Below are 22,800 nucleotides of genomic sequence, written 5' to 3'. Positions count from 1 at the left end.
TAATACTTAAAATTTCTATTTTTAATGTTGTTTAAGAGATTTTATCATTATAGTGTAATACTCTTTTTTTATTTCTATTTCGGTATCTGTTAAGGACATATAAGTAAGTGAGGATAGTGTAATTTCTTAATAAAATTTATTTTTATTTTACATTGTACATGCTATGCTCTTAAAGACATTCTTCTACTAAGCATTTGGTTTTGATTACGTTCTGGAACCAATAATAAGAATCTTTTGGTGTTCTAGTTCTGTTAGCATCTTCAAAATCCACTTGTACAAGACCCAATTTTTGACTGTTAATATAAAAAAAATTAAATTAAAAAAAAAATATATTAAAATTTTTGTTAAAAAAAGCTTACGTGTAACCATTAGTCCATTCAAAATTATCCAGTAAGCTCCAAACAGTATAACCTGTAACATTGACGCCATCTTCATAGTAAGCATCCAGCAAAGCACTCAAATATTGCTAAAAAAATGTTATATCAAGTAATATTTTAAAACTACTTTACGTGTACTTATTTCTCTGATTCTTACAGTTATATAAGACTGTCTATCAATATCTGTTAAAGTGCCAGTCTTGTCAGCCCAACCGTTTTCAGTGACGATAATTTCTGGATGATTATACTGCTCATAAACGTATTTCAGCAATTTCCTGAACCCCCATGGCACTTGATGGACCCATGGGACATCTGAGGGCCAGGACGGGTCCACTGAAGATGACGTACCTTAAAACGAATAGTGTTTTTATAGAGTTTCTTTTTAATTTATTTTTGTACCTTTATCTAAACCGTAATTGGGTACGCCTATGTTTTCATTTGGCTTGTTTAGGTGGCTTATCAAATTTGTTCCATATCTGTCAATAATATACATAATTTACTAAAGTATACAGGGTTGTTCGCCACATACGACACGGAGTATTGTAGCTAAACGATTAGATTTTTATAAATTTTAAATTTTGGGTTTGTTATAAATAATATAAACCCAAAACTTACAATTTGCAAAAATCTAATCGTTTAGCTACAATACTCCGTGTCGTATGTGGCGAACAACCCTGTATGTGTGCATTGATTTGTTTTGGAAGATTTCTTCCAGTGTTTATAGTTTTATAACAACACTAGAAGAATTTTTTCGTCAACTAGAGTGGACAAATAAAGGATTGAAAATAGATCGAGAATATCTTAACATCATATAGGACTCAGGGTTGTTCATTTTTTAATTCTCCATCTAATAAAAAAAAAACAATATACAGTGTTAAAAAAAACATACATACAAAGTTTAAAAAAAAACGAAGAAAATTTTTATTATTTTATAATTTAAAAAGTTTCGCGTAAAATTTTGAACACCCTGTATGGTTTAAGATTACATCTAAAGTAAATACCCAATATAGTTTTGATTTTAGGACAGTTCTTGTATTTGTAATAATTTTTTTAGGAAAGACTGAAAAATAATATTTATTATTTATATATATTAATACCTCTGAAAATATCGAAATATATTTACTCATATCTTCAGATCATGTAAAGTGTCATGAAAGGAAGTCAAAAATTCAATAATATACAGGGTGTTCCATTTAAAAGAAATCATCCCGATCCACTAACTTTTTTTTGAGCCACACTGTAGATGTTAAAATATTTACCTGAAATACATCCCAGTACATACTTTAGGTTTGCACTTAATAAAATTCTCAAGTTTTTATTCTAGGAGCTACAGATGTACGACGCATTTTTGCCGGACCCTGTATAATAATAACAATAATAAACGATAAGGATACTAACGTATTGAGTCCAAAGAAGTCAGCAGTACCGTTGATATAATCAATTTGTTCTTGAGTGAATTGAGGAAGTCTTGATTGGGCAAAACCTTCCAATTCACTCCTTGTAGCCACATTATCTATAACAACTTGAGGCCAGTTGCCTAAGTAGATTGGGTTAGCGTACAGTCCAAGCTAAAGAAGAAAACGTATTAAGAATGATTTAAATTTTTAAAGACATGATAATGTTAGACGCAAAATGATAATAAATCAATCACAGCAATCTTATAGACCTATTCCCAAGCAGCAATTGGAAGTCGGGACAACGTTGTGTCACGCGACCAAACGTCGGGGCGCAACGTCGGAAGTATCGTAAGTACCCTAGTCTGTACTATGTTTGAAGATAATAATTGGGTCGAAACGACTTTAACCGACTCTCCGTACGTTGGCTACCCAAGGCTAATTTAGTACAAACTGCAAACAACTTTATTGATAAATGTATTGTTTCTACTTTGAAAAATACAAAACTATAATAATATGGCGTCCAACTCGCGTTTATTTAAATTGGGATAATTATAGTAAAAATATTATTTTATGATTTAGTTAGAGACATATGCCAGATGGCAGTAAAGAAAAACAAAACAAAAAGTATTTAAGTGTGGAGGATGTTCGAAGATCATAATTATTGAAACACTTTGACCGACTCTGTAACTCGTTACCCAAGGCAAAAAGTAAAACGCAACAACTTTATTGATAAATGGCCTTAAAATTAAAGAAGTTTTAAACATTTTCTTGAATTTTTTTTAAAAAAATGAGAATAATTTATTCGCAGTCGAAAAATTGTTTCCGCGTGTTGTTTAGGGTCAAATATTTCAAATTAACGTATTCAAAAAGTAGGAATTGCTATTTTAGGAACGAAACAGTTTCTTATTCAACAACATGGCGGCTTTAACTTTGTTGTTTTGGAGATTAAGATGGAGTAGTTCGAGTAGTCGCATACCTGGACTAATAAAGTCGCAGTTCAGCCCTAACAGGTAGTATACTAGTCGCAAGATTGCCTAATTTAGTCATCCTAGAGTCTAGCTTGTGCCGCCCTATATTCTAAATAAACGAGGGAGTGGATAAACTATCGGTAATATGTCGATATATATTTAAATTTAGTTTTATATGTACCTTTCTTATGTCCCATTTTAATTAAGTTTTTTTTATAAAAACAAAAAAAAAATAAGATTTAAGGTTATGGTTCAATACAGTTGCAAAAAGGTAGTGGCTCGACGTCCTACCAACGTAAGAATAAGGAAATCTAAACAACGTTGGAATTAGTAAAACAGACGACGTTTGCATAACGTTGGAATAGGTCCTGAAAGTGACGTCGGAAAACTCTTTATTGCCCAACATTGTAACTACGTTGTCTGAATCACCTAAAGATCACTTAAGCAAAAAAGGTTCCAAGACAACGTTTATTCGACGTCGCAGAAGCTTTTACTTTGTTGTAGTACTAGTTCAACGTCGGCACAACGTTACAACAACGTTTACATTTATTTTAATACCCAAGGTACGGAGCTAACTATTTTTTGTAACTAATCCAACGTAGTGTTTAGTAAACATGTGGTCGCCAGTCGTGAAAATGCTACTTGGGTTGAGGCCCCCTTTCTAAAATTACAACTCATCATACAGTCTCAGGGCTTTGACAAAAGCCAGTTTCTGAGACCGTTTTACAGAGGTTAGTTCTCCATCTCTAATAACTAATGAGGTGTTCTGGTGTTTCTTCTGCATTCTTGGTGTCTGCTGTGGTGTTAATTGAGGTGATTTTTTGTTCCTATTTAAATTTCCTTTACCATACAACTACTTACAACAAATTCTCTCTCAGTTTGAGCTGCTTCTACATCTTCAGAAGAGTTTGAAGCTGCTTCAGCCCACGGTGAATCGATTACTATAGATATTCTTCCTTAAAGAAAACATTTTGTTATATTTATTAAATAATTTAAATTTTGTTATTAATTATTAAACGTAGGTACCTTTTTGTTGTGCTCTAAACTCATTATCGTAGATATGGTACGCTTTGGCATGTGCCAGGACATGCACGTAAGCACACTCGTATAATCCTAGACCTGCCAGAGTATATCCAGGAGCTTTTGATCCGGAGTCGTACCTAAAAACGACAATATAGCGTTAAATACGTCTAAAAAAATGACCGAACATTCTCAGAAATTTTTATTTACATTCCTAGAGTTAGTTTTTTCTTTATTGTTTTTCGTGGTTCCAATTTTCGGAATCGGACACTAGTTAGGTTACTAGTTTGCGCACATAGCACGCCCACTTATGGCCTCTAAAATTGTGCACAGCGCCTGACCGGCACAATTATTAGAGAGATATCGGAAAACCGAATAGCGTCATGCAGTATTTACGCGTACCTTATCATGGTTGCGATATGCGCGAGTCAATTTTTAACGCAACGCCCGCTAATAACGTTACCGCCTGACGTAATTTGCGGATCAATTACACCAAGCGCTATTTCTAAATAACGTTTAAAAATTGCTTAAATGAGCATGTGCGGGTATTTGACAACCGGGGCCGGCCGGCGAGATCTTTTATTTTAGGTTATGTTTGAATTGTTTTGAATTATTACTTTAGTTTTATTAGGTAATTTGATATTTAAGTAGCTGGGATTAGTTTTAATTAAATAAATATGGCCTAAAATATGGATTCCACCTCTTTCAATATTAAAGAACCTATAAAGAGGCTTAGGTTTATAGCAGATGACGACTTAGCCCTTCTAAGAGAATTTGTTGCTTGTTGCCCTAAACCCACTGGCAGACGTTGAACAATAAAGCACTGGAAATAAGCACTTTAGCCCTTTAGTTTTAAAATACCTAGTAAACAAAACAATTTCAAAGTTTTAAATTCAAAGTTAGGTTAAGTTTAAATAGCGGACGCGACGCGAACAGAATTCTTTCCGATCCGGTAACTATAAAAATAAAGCGAGTTAATACCATCTCACGTAAAGGAAATAACACCTGGCCTTATTAACGTCCATGCACGCTATTCGGTTTAGCGATATCTCTCTATTACGCTGTTTATTGTTATTTTACGCGAGTTTATTATTGCGCACAGGAAATTTTAATCGTTTGCACATCGTCATAAAAAACAATTTTCGTACCACGAATTAGGGGACAAGATTTTTATCTGTATACATATAGTATACCTAATCTGTGGTACTACTTACTCTTAGGAAGGTACTTACCCTCCCCAGCATGTTGATTGAGGTTCGTTCAGGGTGATCCAGGTTTTTACATACTCTCCGAAATATTTAAAAGCGATCCTAGAATATTCTGCGAAGTATTCTGCGGTTATTGGATTGGTCCAGCCTCCCATTTGGTGTAGAATGATTGGTAGATCCCAATGATACAGGGTTACCATAGGTTCAATATTATTTTCTTTCAGGGTCTGCAAAAGTTATATTTTTCATTTTTGTAAGATAAATGAAACAAGAGTTGTAGAACCTTTAGGACATTGATGTAATAGTCAATGCCTTTCTGGTTTATGTTGTTGACGGTTCCGTTTGGCAGTATCCTACTCCAGGAAATTGACAGTCTGTAATGCTGAACGCCTAGGTCCTTCAGAATCTGGATATCTTCCTGCCATTTGTGATAACTGTCACAGGCAACGTCACCGTTGTATCCCAGATCGATTTTGTCTGGATAGGTGTGAGTATACCAGTCCCATAGCTGTTCCTATTTTTGTATAATTATATACAGGGTGTTTCAAAACAAATGCGAAAAACTTTAGGGGGTGATTCCTTGTTCAAAATGAAGGGTAGTTTAAAAAATCACAGATTTCTTTAATGTAAGAGGCTTGTAACAGGTGTTAGTTTGGGATAAAAAATATTTTCTATTTATTAGGTTTAAAATAAAATAAAAATAGTCTGTTACGAGATCTAAAAAACCTTATCGAATTGTTTTTTAGGGATTAAACTATACTATATCAGTTAAAACATTTGCATTTAGTTTTAAAAAACACCCTATATATTTTTTTAAATTATTTTTATTACCCCTTTTCCATCCTCATTCCACGCCCCTTCAATTTGGTACGCCGCTGTTGCAGTGCCGAAACTAAAACCGTCTGGAAACGTACGATTGCTGAGTGTGGCGTCCCCAAAAACACTGAAAATAAAAACAAAGTCATTCACAAATTAATAATAAACAAATATATTAAAAAAATAATAATAAAATGACAGTTAGTTTAAAATAGACTGTTTTGCAGTTGAATTTCATGGATTTGAACATTTTTTTTAATGTTTGAAGATTAGAAAACATAGTATTTTACCCATAGAACACACTAACCAAGGTATGAACAAGAAAACTATAAACTTGAACATGGTTTAAGCACTTTCTATATAATTATTGTTATTCAACTAATTTTAAAAAAGATGTATTATTTAATAAAAGCACTTTCCTGAAGTGTCTTATCTATCAAGTAAAAATCTCGAGTATATAGATATGAATGAATAATGACGTTTTTAAGTGTACCTATATTTGTTTATTTTTTTTTTTAATTTTAAAGGAATTTTACAAACAAGTTAAGTGTTTTTATGCAAAATAATTATCGCTTGAAAAGAGTTGCTATGGAGCTCTGAATTAATAGAGGTAGGTATACAGGGTGTCCCAAGCTGAGCGTGTATTAGAAGTGTCTAGATAACTACAATATTTAGATCGGAGATTTTTTGCAGTTCATTGTTTTACAACGAGATCTATCGATTAGAAATATTTTCATTATGGCGGCACTTCCGGAAATACCGGAAGTTGCCAGCAACTTTTTTATTTTAAATGGGTACCCCCATTTTTTATTACATACATACTTAAATTCTCGGTAAAATTTTATGAATTTTGATGTCAAACACTCTATACCTAACATTAACCGTTTTTGAGAAAAAAATATACAGGGTTGTTCACCACATACGACACGGAGTATTGTAGCTAAACGATGAGATTTTTACAAATTGTAAGTTTGGGGTTCGATGAAGGACTATTAGAGGTACAATTTAAAAATAATTTTACAAGATACAGAGTGTCCCAAATAAGTAAAAAATATCAAAGTTGTATTTTTCTAAATGGAACACCCTGTATATTATTGCAGTTTTAGTTTCTACGATTAAAATAAAGGTAAATTTGATTAAGGTTTATTATACTTAAACCTTACCGTTTTTGAAATATTTTCAATTTTGTGAAATTGCAGTAAAAATTTTAAGGCTTCATTCCTCCAAGGGTACCAAAGTTTTTAATACTAAATATTTACTGAAGTTTATTTATTGATCAGTTATTGTGTTGCAATAATAAAAATAATACTACCTTATACAGAGTGTCTAAAAATTTATTTTAAATAATTATTAGCTTCAAACGGCAATAACTTGTTTAATTTAAATGGGACACCCTGTATATTTTCAGTAGTATTATTTAGTATTTCTGAGAATCAGATGCACAATTTAATTGTCTATCAAATTATATTATACCATTTTTTACCTATCTCTTTAAGTTTCCGTAGAAAATGCATTTTCTTGTAATTTAGAATTTATTTATCAATATACCCATGGAATATTGACATTTTAGATTATTTTTAAAGATGTACCAAATTTTTAAAGAGTACAGATACTAATATTGTGGATATAATTCGTTTATTTCATTAAAAAATAAAAAAAAAACTGTTTAAATATTTGTTAAAGAGGACCAATTAATATGATTTCAGTATTCAAACTACATTAACTGACTGCGTTGATTAATAATAATTGCTCCAAATACTAAAAAACTGATTTTTGTATGGGTATTAGACAGTGTGATAAAAAGTAACACCTTAAAAATGATATTTCATTTTTTAATAAATGCTTATTTATAATAACAGAGACTTTAATTTTGATAACTTATTATTATATTCATTTCTGACTCAAATCCACATTTATTTAGAATAATTTATTAACGAATACAATTAAGTATGTAATTAATTAGTATATGGGCGGAAATAATGGTGTTATATTTAATTAATGGTATACTCTTTTATAAAGATTTAAATACTTTTAGCATACATTATCGTTTTTAGCAAAACGAAAATATTACTAGAATGTCAATATTTGATGTCAATATTCCATGGGTGTCAATATAAAATGTCAATATTCCATGGGTATATTGATGAATGAGGTCTAAATTATAAGAAAATGCATTTTCTACGAAAACTTGAAGGGTTAGGTAAAAATGGTATAATACAATTTGATAGACAATTAAATTGTGCATCTGATTCTCCTAAAATATACAGGGCGTTCCATTTAAATTAAAAAAGTTATTGGCGTTTAAAGCTATAAATTATTTAAAATAATTTTTTAGCCACTCTGTATGAGGTAGTATCATTTTTTATTATTGCAACACAATAACTGATCAATAAATAAACTTCAGTAAATATTTAGTATTAAAAACTTTGATACCCTTGGAGAAATGAAGCCTTAAAATTTTTACTGCAATTTCACAAAATTGAAAATATTTCAAAAACGGTAAGGTTTAAGTGTAATAAACCTTAATCAAATTTACCTTTATTTTAATCGTAGAAACTAAAAATGTAATAATATACAGGGTGTTCCATTTAAAAAAATACAACTTTGATATTTTTTCCTATATTTTGTTCCTATATATAACTATTTGTTCCTATACCTAAAATAAATCGTTTTTAAGTTATTTAAGATTTAGTTTTAAAGAGTATATTTTTATTGATTTTAACCTGTAGCCTATGACCTTAAACGTCAAGTAATGTAAAACAATAGATCTGGCCATATCATATTTTACTTTTTGGTGATTAGTATGCCAAGTATTTCAGACTGCTTTTAAAGAGAATTACGGTATTGCTTTAATTTGGAATTGTAGGGATTGTTTTTCTGCCATTTCTGGAATTTATCCAAAACTTTAACGTCTAGACGGCGACTCTATGGCTCCGGAATCTGGAATATATACAGTTCAATGTGTTTTCTGTCTCTGTTTGACTGTAATATACCAAGAAAAATAAATAAATGTTAATAATTCATTATAATTTGTTATAAGAAAGAACAAAAAATACCAGGGTGGTCCAAACTGTATTCCGGAAACTTATCCGGCATATGCTCTACTCAGTAGTTTTATACAGCTACTATTACTCAGTAGTTTTATACAGGTACGGACGAAAAGTTTATGACTCAACTTCAAACCAGTTAAAAAATATGTACGTGGCGCCCTCTACAAGTAGGGGTCATATTGACATCAAAATCAAATTTCTCATGTCAAAAAAATCCCAGACACCAATTTTCATCCAAATATTGACGGTACTTCAGAAATTATTTGAAAAAAATTGAATTAAAAATGAAACTTTCACACCCTGTATCTCCGAAACTAAGCATTTTAGGACATATATTTATACAAACTTTTTTACTTATTTTTATCTGCAGAATATGCTGCCAAAGTTTCCGGAATACAGTTCGGACCACCCTGTATATTCTTCCATAATTTCCAGTATTGTTAGAATATTTTTTCTCTCTACTAGTTCGTTGTACCAACTTATATTAAACGTTAATTTCTTTGTGCTATATCCTAAAATTTTAAACTCTATACTACTTAGTAACCCAAGAAACCCATTTTTTACGAAGGATTTTGCTAGAATTACACACTGAAAACGTATTCTAACTCTCAAATCGTTAAGAAAAATCCCAAATCCCCTTAATCTGCCTTTATCTAAATCTCCGAATTCTCTGCTTGTTCTAAAACCTCCGGATTCCTTATTCTCAACCCGACTTAATGGCGTTTTTCCTGGGAAAAAAGGAAAATCTGGATCAATGGAAAACGACACAGTTGGTCGTTAAGATCGTATCGGTAAGTTTTTAAAAGGCCCGAAGAAAATTTAAGGAGAGTGGAGACGTTGATGCCAAGTTTCCAGATTTTTCCTCGCGCACTGAAAAAAATTTAATTATTAATCTATACTAATCTATACCAATATATAAAATCCTTAAGTGACTGACATACTGATTAATCACGATCCTGCTCAAACCACTCAACGTAAGAAGCTCAATTTTGGCATACAGGTTGATTCTAGGGTGTAGAGGTTCGATAAGAAGGGATTTTTCGAAATTCCAGTTTTATGGGGGTGAAACCACCCTTTAAATATTACAATATTTTTTATTTAAAAAACGGTCAAGTTTCCGAAAAAACGCTTAAACACGTATATTTTATTTTGTTTCTTTACATATTTTAAGATTTTTTAAAAATGTATACAGGGTGTTTCGAAAAATCTGGTCATTGATTAATCACGATCCTGCTTAAAGCGCTTGACGTAAAAAGCTGATTTTTGGAAAACAGATTGACTTTAGGGTGTAGAGGTTCGATAAGAAGGGATTTTTCGAAACTCGAATTCTAAGGGGGTGAAACTATCCCTCAAATATTAAAATATTTTTTTATTTAAAAACCGGGGTTTTTTGGCAAAAACTCTTAAACACGTATATTTTATTTTGTTGTTTTACATATTTTAAGATTTTTTATAAATTTATACAGGGTGTTTCATAAAATATAACCATTGAGTAATCACGATTCTGCTTAAACTGTTCGACGTTTAAAGCTGATTTTTGGCAAACGGATTGACTGTGGGGTGTAAAGGTTCGATAAGGAGGGGTTTCTCGAATCTCAAATTCCAAGAGGGTGAAAACGCCCCTCAAATATTACAATATTTGTTATTTAAAAAACGGTTAGTCTTTCGGGAAAACGCTTGGACAAGCATAATCTATTTTGTTTTTTACATATTTTGAATTTTTTTAAAAAATCATACAGGGTGTTCCAAAAAGTTGGGTAATTTCTTAACCACGATTCTGCTTAAACTGCTTGACGTAAAAAGCTTATTTTTGGCAAACGGATTTCTCGAAAGTCAAATTCCAACGAGATGAAACTACCCCTCAAATATTACAAGTTATATAATAATATCGCCATATTGTTTTTTCTCATGCTGACATAAATGTGAGAAAATTGTATCCCGTTTGTATGTTAATGGAAATTCTAGCTTTGCTTTATCATCACCATTACAAATGATTAATTCGACACTCTAATAAAATGTTTAAATTTGTTGTTAATCTATAGTATTAGTACAAGAAGTTGGCAATTTTAAAAGATAAATTTACATTGAATAAGTAAATTTACTATGAGATTTTTTACATAAATTGACAAATAATATTGGTGAATATAAAGATATATTATAACATATTTACATACATGCCACAAATTAGCCATACAGCGATTTTACAAACGATAAATTTACTACAATAATCTGTGGCAAGAAATAACCATCGATAATGTTATTAAATTCAAAAATTATTTTTTTTGTGTAGAATAACAGCATCTTAATTCCCATTAATAATGTCCCAAGAGAGTTAGCTTATGTTAATTCAATAAAAAATAAAATTAGTTATAGCGCGTTAGAACAACTTGGCAACGTACCTATTTGAAAATTGTCACATTCTAGCTTGGCTCTACATCGTCCTGGAAAATTATGTCTCGGTCGTTGGAAAATATCGGGCTTTTCACATTCATTTTCCATCGAATGGAGCAGGCGACGAGATGAGATAATGAGTTCTGGGAGCATTGAATTGAGTTCTCAAGCATAATGGAACGCCAGGACAAAGAAAACTCATTATTTTCAGAGCCAGGAGTGGCACCTCCGCGTTAAATAAGACATTATTAAAATTTCTGTAAAAAATATCAAGGAAAAATATTTAAATATAGTAAATTACTATCTAAAAAACACACCTTTAGTTGGTTTAAGTCGTATTTTCTGTTTCTAAGATGCAGGGCCGGCGGAAGGAAAATATTGAGACCGAACATTAACTTACGTGGCGTTGTTTTGTTTTGCAATGTTTTTTGTCAATCAACTTTTGACATTTTTCCTAAAAAAACATATTTTAAATTTCAATTTAGAGTGTTAGAGACAATCTAGGCTGTGTTAAAAACTGTTTTTCGTGTCTTGTCCGGGCCGGTTAAAAAATGCCCAAATCGTATTTTTAATCAAAATATGTCAATTTTTTCAAATGTAACCAGGGTGGCTCACTTGCATATTTGGAAAAAGCATTTTTACGAATAATTTTGTACCACACACTTGATATTTCGAGTCAAATTGCGTTATGAACAAAGAATATACCTAGCTAGAAAAAGAATGGACTCTGCCATACTGAAAAATGGTCCTACAGAAGTGGCGCCATCTATTGAGCAGGGCTTGTTTTAAATGGATCGAAGCGCGGGCTTTTTAAATGAGCGTATATATTGAATTTTACTCTAAAATAATTAAATTTGATTATTAAATCTTATTTTTTACACATATTCAACAATACTAATAACAAGTATTGTGATTTGTAAAAAATAAGATTTAACGGTATAATTTATACAATTATTAAATAAAATTAAAGCCAAACATGTGTAAATATTATTTATTATTTAAAATTTTTATTTATAAGTCAAATATTTAAACATCGTTTATTCTAATAAAACAAGACCAACGTAATATGCCCAAAGTTTTGTAAATGGAGTAAATAGGTACTTAAATGATGGCAAAAAATAAATAGGTACTTAAATGATGGCAAAAATAAAAGACTTACATTATATTTTAGGGCCACAAACAAAAGGAATGGTCTAATTAAAACACATATATACAAATTATAGTTTGAAAAATGTTTTGATAATCATTTGATAATAATACGATTGGCACTATGACAACCACAATATTTTTTGAGAATTTGACAATAGTATGATAATGGCCGTTGGAAACTATGGAAACTACAAAAAAAATCTGATTTAACGCCATCTGGCAATAACTAGTAGCAACTTTTTAACCAAAAAATTACCACCTAGCGCCTGAGGCTGGAATTATTTTATTTGAAATTTCCGTCGAAACTGTGGAATCGCTTTTGCTCTTTGAATAAGAAGACTAAGGAAGGCGCAAAAATCTTAGGTACACCCAGAGAATAGGTACATTAAAGAAATGCTAACTTCGTGTTAAAAAATGGAAACAAACGCCACCTGGTGTCGCCTGGCAGTACTAGCTAAATTGAGGGGAATTGGAGGGGCGGGGCTTCAAAGAGGGAAATTTTTAAAAAATATTTTTATAAGTATCACTGACTTACTGTTTTAAAGTTAATAAACATATTTTTTATTACTTTAATATAATTTAATGTATTAAAAAAATATGTCTATTAACTTTACACAGCAAATCAATGATATTATTAAAGACTTATTATTTTCAGAGAAAATTCATAGTAAATAAATTACACATTAGTAAACAATATCATTTATTTTTTAGAGCTGCGATTTATATTACAATAATATTGAAATATATATATTTTTTTAACAATGAAAAGAATATCCCGAACCTGAAAAAGAAAGATGATCAATTAATGACTTAAATTAGTTCAAAATACATTTTGCAAATAACTAGTGAATTGGAAAGATAAACATACTATTAAAAAAGACATTTTAGTAGTATGTTATCATCTATTTACTGATAATACATTGCATAAGTATATATAATAGGTAAATAACATGCATAAGGCACTATGATACAACTACCTGTATCATGATAACATACTAATATGACAAAAATATATGCTAATTTAAATTCCTTTAATGATCTAATGAAACACTATCTAGCCTCAATGCATGCCTTTCCAAAGGCAAAAAAAAAAAAACTGTTATACCAAATAAATATAAGCTGAATAAAACATAAACCAAGCCAACGTGCATAAACAACCAAAAAATGCATCAAAAATACTTTTATCAGATCATACCCTTGGATATATTATGTATTTTATATATCGCACATCCTGTTCAAAAGTTTACTAACTCAAAATAGAGAATATAGAGAACATTGTCAGGAGAAGTAAAAGAAAATTTAAGTTAAGGCAATATGCTCCTTTTGCATATTAACGGCCAAATAATATAATGTTGATTTAATAAAATTTTACTGGCATCCTTCTGAGGTATAAATCAGATTAAAAAGGACATTGTTTTTTTAATAATTGTTTGTTTTGTAAACATTTTTCGAACAATACAGTTTTGAACGGGCTGTGCGATATAAACAAGGATCTTACTATTATTTGAGGTTAGAAAGTATTTAAATAATATAAAACATAATCAAAATCATTTTTCATCATAAATTATAGAGGTACCCCGTGTTTTGATATTATTATCAAGAAATAATACGTTTAGTTAAAACAGGTACGCTGCCAGGCAAGTTCTATCGGCGGGTCTTTGCAAGAGTTGAAATCTAAAAAATACAAAAATACGTTTACATCTTAGTTGTATTTACGAATAAAGTATTTGTGTGTAATTTCTGACTTACCAGTTAACTGAATAATCGCATTAAATACATCCTAAATGGTAATTTAATATTGTAAAAAAGCAAAATTGTTTTAAATCACTTGCCAGGACAGCCCGGCCAGCTTCTTTGTTGACAAAATGGCCGCGGTATCATGATTTAAGCAATGTGAGTGACAAAGAAAGCCAATGCCTGGCAGATGTTGCTTTCTTTGTCGTTGGTCCTGGCACGTTTAAATTTGACTGTTGCCTGTTTTCCCATACAAGTGACACCCCCGTGGGTACACCGCGATGGGCCTCAAATATGGCCGACTTAAATTCCGGTTTATCAGTGTCGTTCTAATTTTATTTAAAAAATGTAAAACTATGATGTAGGGTAGACGTGGGGTAGACTCAATAATTTGTTGTTTTATTTTACGTTGTGAATAAATGTTGGTAGTTATTAAAATTGTTATAAAAATAGATAAGTTATAATAAGTATTTATTAACACAAACATCCGATACGCTACTGAAGCAGGTAAGTCAAATTAACGTATCTAAATTCTTTGACATCTAATCTTTGACAAGTAATAAATAAAAGCTAAAATGCAAGTAAAATATATAATTTAGTTAATTTAAGTGAATTTCATAAATGATCGGTTTACTACACGTATGTATATTATATAGTCACTTACTAGCGAAAAGTTGTTCCATTATTTCACTCAATTTTTGCCGAGATCTACCGCACGCTACACAACCAACTATTTTAGAGTCTTTTTTGATAAATCGCGATAGTGTCACTGTTAATTTAAGTTCTGCCACAATTTCCATCTAGATTTACTACCTTTATACAACTATCAGTATTAGAATAAATAATAAATAACATAAAATAAGCTCCATAAAGACTGACAAATCCACAAAATTTCAAATCAAATTCAAATGTGTCAAATGAATCGTCAAACAGAACTGTCAAGGATCCCCACCCTAGAGAGCTTTTATGGTGCCTTTTCCGCCCACCATGCATGAATACATGGATAGCATTATGCTCCTCCAAAAGAAATACAAACATTTTCAAAAATGGAGGCAATTAAAATACGTGCGAGAAGAAATAAAGTTTTTAACCTACACTCGCTGTTAAAGTTTCATTTAATCTACCTTTGCGGATAAAGTACTATTTTGTCTACTAGTTTTGATAGATATAAGGGTATTTTAACCGTTGTCATGGAAAAAAAGATATTTAAAGCCTAAATAATGTTTGTGGCAATAACAAACTTCATATAGAAACAAAATATCGCTTCGGGAGATGAACAGATACAAAAAGAAATAAAAACAGAACTCTTACAGAATACAAATAGGTTACTAATGACAAAGAACGAACAAATTTCGTGATATTAGAACAGAGAAAATTATTTTTTTCATCTAGTCAAACGTGTAGTCACTAAATAAAAACATACGGAGACATCTTGCAGAGAGATAATAGCAAAGTCATCTGTCAATGTCAAATAGACCAGGTTAGAAGCATAAAATGTACAAGATAAGACATGACTGACAAGATTTCAGATAATTTCCTCTTGTATAATGACAATCTTTTATTTTTTTTTCTTTACCTAGGCTATAATACTTAATAGTCCTTGTTGAAAGACTTTATTAGATATACAGGGTGGTCCGAATTGTATTCGGCATATAAATTGTAATAAAATTGTAAGTGAATCAAATTATTACGTGTAAAAAACTATTTGTTGCACTTAAAAAATGATTTTTTACGCGTAAAAAAATACAATTTTAATTTATTACTTTTTGTCATACGCTCCCAAAAACAGCTATTTTACGGACTCATTTCAGTCCGTAAAATGTTTCTTTTTCGGCCTAGGCCGTAAAGGTCGTCATGGCAACCTTTATGGACTAAAATGTCTAAATTCGTTATTTGGTTGTTTTATTTTGTCATTCGAAATTTGTCACAAAATCACATAAAATTATACATATATTTATAATTAAATTATTAAATACTAACAATATCAAAAGCTAAGTTATTTGTTTAAAGTAAGTACCTAGGTACCTATTTAAAAGAGGCTTTTAAATTAAAATATTCTTAAATTACAGTCACAAACATTCAAACCATCGTCAATTTGGTCGAAATATTCCATGCTGAGAGCAGTGTTAAGTGTTAAAGAAGATATTATATTGACAAATTTCCAAAACTTATTGCTTTTTTGAAGAGGAATTCGGTTGGTTACGAGCCTAAAAAGTCTAAGGTTTTGTCCATAAAAGAGATCGGTGATTTTTTGGCCACGGCTAGTGATGAAACTTATTTACTTACTAAGGTAAGTTTGCGATAATGATTTTTAAAATATATAGATGGTTTCTTATTCCATTGTATTTGATTTTTAAATTATTAAATACTAACAATATCAAAAGCTAAGTTATTTGGAAAAATAAAAATGAAATGAACAATTTTGTGCATTTTGAAAACTTGCATCTGCAATCGAAACGACTCCTCCATTGGCAGGTAAATTTACTTTCTGATGAGGTGGAGTAAATGCGAACGATGATGTACTTGGTAATACATCCGTGGAAGTGGTCGCGATTTTCTTTTCCCCCATTAGCAGTTTGCAAACTTTCTTCTTTTTCTCAATAGATTCTTCTATGTAACCTTCGGCCACTGTGGACGACCTAAATAATTATTGTTGTTTAGAACAAGATCGGAAAATATTAAAATTTTTACCTCCAACCTCCTAGGCGTTTCAGCGATGTAAAATCCACATCTGCATCTGCAGCAAGAGTAGCAGAACTACGTCGGAAACAATGACCTGTATATTCGTTTGGGTTCGACAACTTTAAAAATGCTGCTACAATCGATGGCATCTTCCCAAATGAATGAATGCCGACTCGTTGCACGGTGCATTTTCCTTTACGATAAGAGATGAAGACATAATCATGTGGTACATTTTTTGGCCTAAGACAAGCATATTTTCTATACAACTCAACTGGATTGACAACGTTCCCTTCGTTCACCACCGGAAACACTCTTTTGATATTAGTTTTTGTATCCGCAAGGGTAACTAAAAGGCAGCTGTTGTCTTTTTCTATGATGTCTTGCACTCGTAGAGAGTACAATTCTTCTCTTCTACATGCTCCACAAAGGCCAATGACAAGAGCTACCTAAAAATCAAATACAATGGAATAAGAAACCATCTATATATTTTAAAAATCATTATCGCAAACTTACCTTAGTAAGTAAATAAGTTTCATCACTAGCCGTGGCCAAAAAATCACCGATCTCTTTTATGGACAAAACCTTAGACTTTTTTAGGCTCGTAACCAACCGAATTCCTCTTCAAAAAAAAAAGCAATAAGTTTTGGAAATTTGTCAATATAAATATCTTCTTTAACACTTAACACTGCTCTCAGCATGGAATATTTCGACCAAATTGACGATGGTTTGAATGTTTGTGACTGTAATTTAAGAATATTTTAATTTAAAAGCCTCTTTTAAATAGGTACCTAGGTACTTACTTTTTCGTGGAAATAATTTAGCAATACATCTTCATTTACAACGAATACGCCATTTTTGTCTTTCCATTCATTAAAAACATCATATTCTTTCTGGTAAATGGCACGAGACTTCACAGGAAGTAAATCCAACACGATTTCTTTGGCCTTATTAGCAATATGTTCGGGATTTTGGAACATTTTAAAATTGTTGATGAATTTGTGTGATTTTGTGACAAATTTCGAATGACATGTCAAAATGCGATGAAATAAACAAACTCGTTACTAAGATATGAATTTATAAGCCAACTTTTTCAAACATTATAATTTCAAATATGGAAAATTTGCAAATATGCGTTCTAAAAAACTGTAAAAAGCGTATGACAAAAAATAGTGTATGTAACACGTACCTAAATTATGTTTTTTAGGACTCATCTACTATTTCGGACTCGGCTAACGCCTCGTCCGCAAACAGTAATGATTCGTCCTAAAAAACATCATTTTAGGTACTAGTTACATAAATAGCTATTTTCTAACATTTAAAACTATACTTTTTCAAACATGTTTTTATATTTTACACCTAAAACATTTCTCAGTTTTATTCTTAAACTTTATATTTAGCTTTTATTATCAGATTTTTTCAATAGCAAACATCGTATGGCTTCTTAAAAGCACTTTACGTCATTTAAACGTCAGCATAAAAGCTCTATTGTGACCAGGAAGGATATTAAAAAGTAATGGCCCCTTAAAACCTTCTCTATCGTAGAGCTTTTTTTAGTATCATTATTCAATGCAGTAATATGCAAATTCGTTTTTCGAAATGGCGTATACGAAAATAATGAGGGAATTTTATGGTATTTAAAATAACATTCCCTTTTCCCATGTGTTTTTTTTATTAGTTGAAATATTCTAAGAAAACATTAGAAATACCTTGAGGATAAATGAAAAGAAAAACGTCATGAGAGACAACGAAATAGATTTTTTTGTGATACATTTAATTATTAGTTATGTTTAACTAAAATTAATGTAAAATATATCAAATTTACAAGTGTTCTAGATGTCTCTATCATTGTTATTACTAATTTCAAAATAATAATGATCCAGAAATATAATATAAAATGTTTTGTTGTTTCAAAAATTGCAAAAATAATAAATCTACTCTCTCTTTTTAGGACCTGTATTAAAGTCAAATAGAGGAACATATTAGAAAGATTCTTACAGGAAAAAGACATAAATCACAGAAAATGTTTGACAGCCAACGCACTAATGATCCTAACGTCTTGCAAAGGCAAATTAATCACACTTGTACCCTTAATCCTAGCCAATCACAGCGCGTTATCTTTATTTTCCACTTTCTTAGGGTTGATTTCAATTCAGATATCCTGATCGAAAAATAATGTTTTAAGAAAAGTTACTCACGAAATTAGTGCACAGGGTATTTTAAAGTTAATTTATAATAAGTCAAATATACTAAAGTTTATAAAAAAACTAAGTGTATGAATTAAAGTTGATATTACTATGTTGTGTTGTTTATTTTCATTTTTTTTGAAGTAACTTTGGAAAAATTTTGCTGTTCTTCAAGACTAGAACTGGAATAATGAAGATTATATCCCAATTAGATTTAAAATTCTTAAATTCTAACGTTTTTTACTGTAAATAAGGTAATTTTATTGGAAATTCTAATTTAAAACTTTCTTGGAACTGATTTCCATCCAGACAATCCATGATTCCCCTCACCCTTGGCTCTCTCCTGGAGAGATCCAGCCTTTAAACGGTTTAGAACGTCAAATCCCACTTTTATAAGTTTTCCAGAGCGTTCCCCGGGGATATGGTGCGGGAAGAGCGTATGGAATCGGCGATAAGCCGGGGAAAATGCAAAAAAGCCGCGAGGAAACGGTCCAGAGGTGTTTTCCTTTTAATTTTATGGGAAATTTCAGGGAATTTATGCTTTTGCCTTGCGGTTATAAGAGATTTTCGGTAATATTGTCAATTTTCCAGCTTGTCCTTTAAGAAATTATAGGAAAACCACATACAGAGAGTTTAACATTATACTCCTATGACTTATTGGCATTTTTAAGCGATTCATTTTTATACCATATACAGTGATGAAAGAGAAGTAAGAAGTTTTGAGTGTGTTTGAGACACTCTGTGGAGTGACTAACAATTGGGGCACCGAGTGGGCGTGGCAAGATCTAGCCAACTAAGTCAGAGCCCACCGAGCGTAACAGTTAGATTTCCTCCACTAGAGTAGTAGGAACAAAGAACTTGAAGGAATTGGATCATTGTCTCTGTTCATACTATCTTTACATTTATTAATTCTGATGCTTTCATATGCATCTAATTGCCTGTAAATTTGAGACTTGTTTAATTAATTTTATTATTAAGATCTATACAATGTTCTTTATCAATTTCAATATGTTCGGCAACGCAAGATTTATCCGGTCTGCCATATCTTATCTGAGCTAAATGGTCTCTAAATCTAGTTAATATTGCTCTTCTAGTTTGCCCAACATATTTCTGATTACAATCTTTACAAGAAATTTCATAAGTACCCGACCTTTCCAGTGGAGGTGTTTTATCCTTTGGATTACCTAATAATTGTTGTAATTTATTATTAGCACTATACACAAGTTTATAATTGACATTCTTAAAAATTCCTTTTAGACTTTGGGATAACTCTATATCAAACTGTATTGAGAAATATTTTGACGTATCTTTCTCCACTTGAAAAGTCGAATTTTTAGAAGTCATTAACCTATACCTACGTTTTCTAATTATTTTATTAACTAGTGAAGGAGAATATCCATTACACTCAGCTACATTCCTAATGTAATCTCTTTCTGTTTCATATCTTTCGTTGGAAAGTGGAAAACTAAGTAATCTATGAACTAAGAAATTTAAACTAGCCATTTATGTTCAACACTATGATATGATTCATTAGGAATATATCTGCGTGTAGTGGTATTTTTCCTATAGATATCAAATTCCGGGCAATTATTAGTATGTCTAATAACTAATACATCTAGAAATGGTAATCTATCGTTGTTCTCAATTTCATGTGTAAAATTAATGGAAGGAAAACGATTATTTTCGCATCATTTCTCATCTCAGTTATTAGAAAAAATATACAGGGTTTCTCAAGAAAATCCATTTCTTCCATAATTAAAGTAAAGTAAAGTAAATATTTCAGTTAACGTCTCCTTTTTGCTGCCAGGGCTAAACTGGACGGGGCCTACTTTGTTTACGCGGAATCCGAACCGCGGTCCTCGACTATATAGAGAGAGAGATCCGATCTCATCTGGAGAGATATCCGATCTCATCCGGCCTCGAACCGGCGTGAATGAGCAGTGTGTGTCAATAGATTTTACACTTTTGCCTTTATTGGACAACAGCACGATACAGAGTTTCGAACCGGTCACCCGTCCATCCACTAGTATTGACTTACGTCGCTTAACTTCGGTGTTATAATTGGAACCGGTGTTTTTATACATTAAAATGCATCTATATTTTATTATTTCTCTCGATTTTGATCTATAATTTATACTATATCTCTTCCGATAATCATCTTGAAGCTTTTTTAAACATTAAATCAAAAGATTATAAACAAAACCAATTAAAATTTATAAAAAAAAAACGGACAAACACAATCAGATAAAATATTATTTATACTAAACAATTTTTCTTCCTGAAATACATGCTTTATCTGGGTAGTACCATCACAGATCTATATAAGCTTAAACTCGTACGTTCTTAATAACTTTCCATTCTACTGCCAGTAAGAATAATAATCAATTAAGTGGTACCGCAGTTAAAATAGCCAGTACCACCAATCGTGTGTTACATTTTAATTAAAACGCATCATTTTTAGGCGTCTGGTGTATATACAGGATGTTTTTTCCAAGAATTGCTTTGAAACAAAAGAAAAATAAATAGTTTTATACGTATGGTAGTACCGTACGTAAGTTCTTTCACTGGTACTACATCTGTTTCTGTTTTTTTTTAAAGAAAAAACCTCATTGAAAAAAACGTGTTTCTGGGATCATATTAGGTATCATAAAAAAAACGTTAGCGATGATTATGAAATGAAGATCGCTATAATTTTATATGTAAAATTATATGGGGATTGTCATCGATGTTCATTTCCAAGTCAACTGGACGCCATTTTTTATTCGATTTAGGAGACAATCTGTAACAGGGAAACACCCTTTTCTAAAGGAAGTAGACGAAAACTAATATCGGTGTCTGGAGCTCAATTTTCATCAAAAACATGGTGGTGAAAACCGCACATCAATATCTGTTACCGTTTCGGAATTACGGGGTGTTTTTCGAAAATGTGCATTTTTATGGAAAATTTCGTATTTCTATGAAAACATTTCCAAAGCACCTTTTTACGTAGAATTTAATGGTTTAAGTATAATTTTTTTAAAATTAATAATTTAAGAGTTATCAACAGAAAAATTGATTTTTTATTTGGGACACCCTCTATATTTTTAATTAACTGAAAAGAATTTAAAATTACCTGTCCAAAAATATAGCACACTTGATATTTTGTTATAATCCCCTTCAAAATACAGAATTTTTAAAAGTTCGCCACTTTTAACTAGTAGGCTTTGGACCCCTTATTGATGATATGCCCTTAATGGAACTGGAAAACACATTTTTCCAGCAAGACGACGCACCGCCCTAGAACGCTGAAGTTATCAGCAAATTTTTGCAGCCAATTTCAAGAATAATTGAATAGCTAGAGATCCCAGCCGTTGGCCGTCGAGGCCTCCTGGCTTAGTGCCCATGGATCTAATCCTATGGATATATTTGCGGAAGAATAAAGGTTCCTTATTCTTCCGTATAATCTAGACAAGAATTAGAAATACCTTGCAGTTATAAGAGGGTATCTTTCACCCCCACTGAGTTAATGAATTCCGCGAGAAATGTTTAAAAACTGCCCCGTCTGTCCATAACAGAAAACGGCCGATATGTCGAACAGCTGTAGCAAAATCTCATGTCTTGGTTTGCTATTTATTTTTATTGTTATTAGATATAGTTTAAATGTGTTGATGTTGGTTAAATCTATTTTAAATTGTTATAAAACTCTGCATCTCTCATAGCAAATATTATTTTCGTTTTAATTGATGCTCACAGCTAGATTTTTTTTGCATTACAGCCGGTGCCGTTCAAAACCTACTTGTTCAAAGTAGGCGAATTTTTATAAACTCTAGCTCGAAGAGGAATCGA

The 22,800-nt window shown here is 31.3% G+C and overlaps 1 protein-coding gene across 1 annotated transcript; it reads right to left on the bottom strand.

The window, feature by feature from the left end:
* Positions 1-119: 119 nt before the first annotated feature.
* Positions 120-6,226, bottom strand: LOC115880336 (myrosinase 1-like). The gene is made up of 11 exons (XM_030897539.1): positions 6,094-6,226; positions 5,802-5,913; positions 5,254-5,484; positions 4,995-5,197; positions 3,769-3,902; positions 3,604-3,698; positions 1,776-1,945; positions 777-853; positions 535-725; positions 360-466; positions 120-293 (listed from the first exon to the last, which is right to left on the bottom strand). The coding sequence occupies exons 1-11, from the start codon at positions 6,126-6,128 to the stop codon at positions 170-172; spliced, it is 1,479 nt and encodes a 492-aa protein (XP_030753399.1). The 5' UTR covers positions 6,129-6,226; the 3' UTR covers positions 120-169.
* Positions 6,227-22,800: the final 16,574 nt, after the last annotated feature.

Source organism: Sitophilus oryzae, unplaced genomic scaffold (assembly GCF_002938485.1).
Source record: "Sitophilus oryzae breed Bouriz unplaced genomic scaffold, Soryzae_2.0 scaffold_1621_pilon_pilon, whole genome shotgun sequence".
NCBI lineage: Eukaryota > Metazoa > Arthropoda > Insecta > Coleoptera > Curculionidae > Sitophilus > Sitophilus oryzae.
Note: the sequence above shows the minus strand (reverse complement) of the source record. Positions and strands in the feature narration are given on the sequence as shown.